Source organism: Coregonus clupeaformis, chromosome 34, assembly GCF_020615455.1.
Source record: "Coregonus clupeaformis isolate EN_2021a chromosome 34, ASM2061545v1, whole genome shotgun sequence".
NCBI lineage: Eukaryota > Metazoa > Chordata > Actinopteri > Salmoniformes > Salmonidae > Coregonus > Coregonus clupeaformis.
Window position 1 is genome coordinate 9,189,063 of NC_059225.1, and position 7,237 is coordinate 9,196,299.

General features: G+C 43.1%; 1 protein-coding gene across 1 annotated transcript; it reads left to right on the forward strand.

The window, feature by feature from the left end:
- The first annotated feature begins 5,006 nt into the window (after positions 1-5,006).
- Positions 5,007-5,821, forward strand: LOC121549438 (B-cell receptor CD22-like). The gene is made up of 3 exons (XM_045210308.1): positions 5,007-5,025; positions 5,078-5,383; positions 5,520-5,821. Exons 1-3 carry the CDS (start codon positions 5,007-5,009, stop codon positions 5,819-5,821), a joined length of 627 nt encoding a protein of 208 aa, XP_045066243.1.
- The last annotated feature ends 1,416 nt before the right edge of the window (positions 5,822-7,237 follow it).

Sequence of the window (7,237 nt, forward strand, 5' to 3'; positions counted from 1 at the left end):
AAACGCTAGAGGAAAACCTGGTTCAGTCTGCTTTTCAAAAGACACTGGGAGACAAATTCACTTTTCAGCAGGACAATAACCTAAAACACAGGGCCAAATATACACCAGAGTTAATTACTAAGACAACTTACACCTTCCTAATATTGAGTTGCACCCCCATTTGCCTTCAGAACAGCCTCAATTCATCGGGGCATGGACTCAACAAGGTGTCGAAAGCGTTCCACAGAGATGCTGGCCCATGTTGACTCCAATGCTTCCCACAGTTGTGTCAAGTTGGCTGGATGTCCTTTAGATGGAGGATCATTGTTGATACACACAGGAAACTGTTTAGTGTGAAAAAACCCAGCAGTGTTGCAGTTCTTGACACAAACCGGTGCGCCTTGCACCTACTACCACACCTTGTTCAAAGGCACTTACACTTTTTTGTCTTGCCCAATCACCCTATAAATGGCACACATACACAATCCATGTCTCAATTGTCTCAAGGATTAAAAATCCTTCTTGAACTTGTCTCCTCCCCTTCTCTACACTGATTGAAGTGGATTAAACACGTGACATCAATAAGGCATCATAGATTTAACCTGGATTCACTTTGTCAGTCTATGTCATGAAAAGCGCAGTAAGATACTTCTAAATGTTGGTTCTGATCTATCACCTAATACCTACTCATATATCCATTGACAGTGAGTGGTAGCCTGAACTGCATGCAGACAAGTCGTTTCATTGTCATTTCATACATTTTACCCACATATAGGAAAAGCAGTTTCCACAAAACTGAAATGAGCTTGTTAGTCCCTTTTCTGTCAGTCCCACCATATCCCCATCCCACCATATTGTAGCATCAGCATAGTGTAGTGTCCAATAGTCCATACTTTCTCTCTTCTCTCTCTGAATCATCTGGTCCCTCCACCTCTCAATTCCTGACCCTGTCCTCCAGAGCCTTCAGCTCTCCCTCCACCTGTTGGGGGAGGTTGGCTCTCAACTGCAGGGTAAAGTATGCCCTCGGCTCCTGGGTCTCCTTCTCCCAAAAGTTTGATGAGGTTTTTGTCTAGAAGGGATACAGCTTTTGTCAAAATTGACTTTTACTAGCAGGTTTAGGAGAACATATGCAGCAGGTTCGGATAATTAACGTGGCAGGTTAGGAAAATGAGATTAAGGTAAGAGAAAGGGTTATGGTTAGCTAAAATGCTAAACAAATTCAACTTTTGACATCAATTTGACAAAAGCTGTATCCCATCTAGACATTACTGAAAGGGCGACCATGTCCACCTTGCCGCTCATGCCCTGCAGGTCGCTGGCTCTCTCCTGTGGAACCCGGGACACTCTTTTCAAGCCACTTCAATAAGAAGTGATTTTGGTAGCAGGTCAGGAGCAGGGCTGGATTACTGAATGGCCCCAGACAGCATATGATAGCAAAATGTGTAGAATAGCAGGAAATTAGCTTTAAAGCTGCAACATTTTCTGTCAGCTTCATGACAAAATGTGTAGAATAGCATTATAAAACTGTAAATACTTATCCCTGCACCATGGCAAAATGGGTTGAAATGCACTCTGCACCATGGCAAAATGGGTTGAAATGCTCTCTGCACCATGGCAAAATGGGTTGAAATGCTCTTTGCACCATGGCGAAATGGGTTGAAATGCAGTAAGTAAAGGGGGGGGGGGGGGGTTGTGCCGCGGTGCCCCAAATGCCGTAGTCCGGCCCTGGTTAGGAGAGCATTTTCACTAACCATAACCCTTAACTGTAATCCTCCTAACTTGAAAACGACTGAAAACGACGAAAATGTCCATTCCATATCGAAGTGGCGTGAAAAGAGTGTTTCTATGTGGCATCCAGCCCACCAGTCTCTGCTCTGCAAATAGACTTCAAAGAGGAAGGGAAGCAAGAAAAATAGGAAGTTATTGAAGGAGAAGTTGAGTGGTGTGTGAGAATCAGTCAGATACAATTACAGTTACTATGTTTCATACCAAGTCTGATTTTCATGTTGAAAAATGATGTGACAACAATTTGTTTTGTATCGAACTCAAATGTAACTTTCTTTTTCTGTCTTCTGTAAAATGAATAGTGGATTTTGGTTTATGATTTAGCTCATTTAAAATAAAATAAAAAATCCACATACATTCCCATTGAAGCCTGGGAGACAGGGGAGAGGGAGATGGTTATATTACCTAAAGTTTCCTTTATTATATTTATAGATGTCTCAGGGGCGGACTTAGCAATTTGGGGGCCTGTTTCAAAATGCTGTTGAGGTGTTCTTCTACCCCCATTAAGTCACATTTAATTAAATGTATAGGCCATATAAAGCTGTTGAATCAGTGGATAAAACATAATTTGTCTTTAGAACCATTTCATTTGAAACTGGTGGAACATGATTAAGGCCACCTCTGCAATGTCTCAAGTGACAGAAACAGAAGGTTCATTAGCAGAGCAGAAGGTTCATTAGAAAATGGAAATGTTCTTAGCACTTATTTATGCATACAGTGTTTTCACAGCTGATAAGGACACCCAGTACATAGACTATTCAAGCATCCTGTTATACAAATACAGTAGTATTACGTCACTGATGAGATGTGAGATGTGCCACATGAATTTCATCACTTTATCTTGTCAGACCACACTATGGGTGTGTGATAGTCTCTCCTGTGGACCGTTTACATCATTGGAAGGCAAGTGTCGACTTCTTCACTATCTTATCTTTACATTTTAATGTTCAGATTAAATTTAGGAAATGAATTACAAGTAATGAGATACAAAATGTTCAAAGTACTGTTATCCGTTCATGTTTTAGCTTCACAACTGAAAGACATACACAACATGACCAAAAGTATGTGGACACCTGCTCATCAAACATCTCATTCCAAAATCATGGGCATTAATATGGAGTTGGTCCCCCCTTTGCTGTTATAACAACCTCCACTCTTCTGGGAAGGCTTTCCAGTAGATGTTGGAACATTGTTGCGGGGACTTGCTTCCATTCAGCAACAACATCATTAGTGATGTCGGGCATTGATGTTGGGCAATTAGGCCTGGCTCGCAGTCGGTGTTCCAATTCACCCCAAAGGGTTTCAATGGGTTTGAGGTCAGGGCTTTGTGCAGGTCAGTCAAGTTCTTTCACACCGATCTCAACAAACCATTTCTGTATGGACCTCGCTTTGTGCACGGGGGCATTGTCATGCTGAAAAAGGTAAGGGCCTTTCCCAAACTGTTGCCACAAAGTTGGAAGCACAGAGTCGTCATTGTATGCTGTAGCTTTAAGATTTATGTTCACTGGAACTAAGGGGCCTATCCCGAACCATGAAAAACAGCCCCAGACCTTTATTACTCCTCCACCAAACTTTACAGTTGGCACTTGGTCAGGTAGCGTTCTCCTGGCATCCGTCAAACCCAGATTAGTCCGTCAGACTGCCAGATGGTGAAGCGTGATTCATCACTCCAGAGAACGCGTTTCCACTGCTCCAGAGTCCAACGGCGACGAGCTTCAGACCACTCCAGACGATTCTTGGCATTGCGCATGGTGATCTTAGGCTTGTGGGCGGCTGCTCCGCCATGAAAACTCATTTCATGAAGTTCCCGACGAACAGTTCTTGTGCTGACGTTGCTTCCAGAGGCAGTTTGGAACTCGTTAGTGAGTGTTGCAACCGAGGACAGACGATTTTTACGAGCTACCCACTTCAGCACTCGGCGGTCCTGTTCTGTGAGCTTGTGTGGCCTACCACTTCGCGGCTCAGCCGTTGTTGCTCCTAGACGTTTCCACTTCTCAATAACAGCACTTACAGTTGACCGGGGCAGCTCTAGCAGGGCAGAAATTGGACCTATGACGGTGCCACGTTGAAAGACACTGAGCTCTTCAGCATTGCCATTCTACTGCCAATGTTTGTCTATGGAGATTGCATGGTTGTGTGCTCAATTTATAGCCAAATCCACTAATTTGTTGGGGTGTCCACATACTTATGTGTATATAGTGTATTTGATATGGGGATTGTTCAATGCAATGTGTTGTGTGAGTTAAGATATTCTACCAGTAAGTGTGTGTTTGACCTGTTTCAGGTGATCAGTAGTGTGTGAGTTCTCACATGGCTTGTCCTGAGAACATGTTTTTTCTCATTGGCCTCTTTATGTCAGGTGAGTCTTCCACACAGCAACAACTAGTTATGAATCAGACAGAGGAATAAGCACAAGTCATGATATTTCATGGTATGAGCTATATTCCCATCTGTCTCAATGTGTAGAAAAGTGTACAGTTGACTCCTGATAAGTGCAGTTTAATATTCTGGATTCAAACATTCTTTGCTCCAGATATGTCCATAATCCAGTTTAGGGCATGGAGTCACGACATCAGGAAGCACCTGTACATTGAACTTAATTAATATGTTTTGATGCAGAGGCAGAATATTGGGAGAGAGTGACTGTACTGAAAAGATCACATAACCTCCCTGATGTTGTCCTTTATGTTGCAGGTGTTTTGGCCTGTTTTGGCCAACGACATTTGATCGCCACAATGCCAGATAGACTGGATGTACTGACTGGCTCCTGTGTGCAAATCCCATGTGCATTTGATATTATAAACCAAAATGACTATACATTTAACAGCACAATACTTACGTCTGGAGTGTGGTTGAAAGGATCAACAAAATTTGGTGAAGGTCAGGACAATGTGATATTTCACAGTAGTAAGACGGTTAACAGATATCAAGGGAACATAACTGGAAACATGTCCCAGAAGAACTGCACCACAGTCTTCTTCAATGTAACCACCAGTTACTCTGATAAATACTTCTTCAGGATTGAAAGTCAACCATTCCGTGCAACAGACCCAGAAAAGTCTGTTAATATAACTGTCAGGGGTAAGAGACTATTTAACTGTTTACCAACTATTTCATCCAGTTTAGATTCCTTGCATCAAAGATAAGAGTAGAACAAGTGGACAGTTTAGCTATTAGTAATATAGATGTCAGGGGTAAGAAGACAGAGACTATTTAACTTTTATAAACTTTTCTAAAATGATATGAGTAGAATAAGACCAAGTAGGCAGTGTGCCTGTCAGAGTAAAATATATTTATTTTCAATGTATTACAGATTTGCCTCCCAGCCCCATCATTACTGTCTCAGGTGAGGTGAAGGAAGGGACCGCTGTCAGTTTGAACTGCTCTGCTGTCGCTCCCTGTCCCGAACACCCCCCTGAGCTGACATGGACTCTCCCAACACAGTTCACACCTGAGAACCAACTGCAGGAGAATCCAGACCAAACCAAATCAGTTATCTCCACGGTGACCTTCACTCTGTCATACCTTCATCATGAGAAGAACATCACTTGTACTGCAGTCTACCCAGTAGGGACAAGCAACAAGACAGCTGAACATACCATGATGCTTAACGTTTCATGTAAGATTTAGTCCCAGTTTCCTGTAGAATAGATCATTCTATCATGTTTTCACTGATGATTGTCATAGAGTGGTTTTAATTAGATTATTCAATATACCACATCCAGATACATTCTAAATGAACCCCTCTCCCTCAGTCTCTCCTAAGGACACCTCAGCCTCCATCAGTCCAGCTGGTCCAGTATTAGTGGGCAGCTGTGTTAATCTGACCTGCAGCAGTACAGCCAACCCTCCTGTGACAAACTTCACCTGGTTCCAGATCAGTGGGGGTAAACCAACACAGGTAGCATCTGGACAGAGTTACACCCTCAATGTGACTGTTGGTGATGGAGGACTGTACTACTGTGAAGCAAGAAATAGTAACGGCCGTGGGAAGTCAGAGGAAGAGAAGCTGGCTATTAAAGGTAAAACAGGCACGTCGGGCACAATCTTAGATTAGATATACACTGTATATACAAGAGTATGTGGACACCCCTTCAAATTAGTAGATTTGGTTATTTCAGCCACACCCGTTGCTGACAGGTGTATAAAATCGAGCACACAGCCATGCAATCTCCATACTCAAACACTGGTAGTAGAATGGCCTTACTCAAGAGCTCAGTGACTTTCAACGAGGCACTGTCATAGGATTCCACCTTTCCAACAAGTCAGTTCGTCAAATGTCTGCCCTGCTATGGCTAACCCGGTACACTGTAAGTGCTGTTATTGTGAAGTGGAATCTTCTAGGAGCAACAACATCTCAGCCGCGAAGCGGTAAGCCACACAAGCTCAGAAAACGGGACAGCTGAGTGCTGAAGCGCATAGTTCGTAAATATCATCTGACCTCAGTTGCAACATTCACTACCGAGTTCCAAACTGCCTCTGGAAGCAACGTCAGCACTATAACTATTTGTGGGGAGCTTCATGAAATGGGTTTCCATGGCCGAGCAGCCGCACACAAGCCTAAGATCACCATGCGCAATGCCAAGAATCGTCTGGAGTGGTGTAAGGCTCACCGCCATTGGACTCTGGAGAATAGGAAACCGGTTCTCTGGAGTGATGAATCCTGCTTCACCATCTGGCAGTCCGACGGACAAATCTGGGTTTGACGGATGCCAGGAGAACGCTACCTTCCCCAATGCATAGGTCCAACTGTAAAGTTTGGTGGAGGAGGAATAATGGTCTGGAGCTGATTTTCATGGTTCGGGCTAGAACCCTTAGTTCCAGTGAAGGGAAATCTTAATGCTACAGTGGAGGCTGTTATAACAGCAAAGGGGGGACCAACTCCATATTAATATTAATGCCCATGATTTTGGAATGAGATGTTCGACGAGCAGGTGTCCACATACTTTTGTTCATGTAATGTACTTTAGAGATCTTTTAGTTAGAAATGACCATAATATGTGCTGTATTTTCAGGACAAGAAGAGCCTGTTAACCCAATGGTGTTTGGGGTTGCAGCAGGAACTCTGGGGGTCTTTCTGCTTATCAGCCTGATCAGTCTTTATGGATGGTAAAAACTATTCCTGGCATCAATTCAAAACTATTTATTTATGTTGTGTTTGTCCTTTTGCATATGAAAACCCTCTCAGTGGATTCAGAATACCTTTCTAAATGTCTTCCAGGAGGAGAAACTCTAGGCTCCCCGATGGACTTGAAAGGACAGACAATCCACAGGGACAGGTGGGTATAAGGCTCAACTTTCATAACACATTTACAAAGTGTATCTAAGGAAGTACTGAATTAATGCTGAAACTATCCAAAGCCATGAGGTTAACATCATTTTAGAGGAAGTTCACGGGGAGATGACCACACTGATAGCAATGCTACGTCTTGTGAGAACATTGAATGATAACAGAATAGCTGTTGGACTTTGA

Excerpts from the sequence above, each read along its gene's own strand:
- LOC121549438 (XM_045210308.1), top strand. Across the intron at positions 5,384-5,519 it reads CATGATGCTTAACGTTTCAT|TCTCTCCTAAGGACACCTCA; the intron begins GTAAGATTTAGT and ends CCTCTCCCTCAG.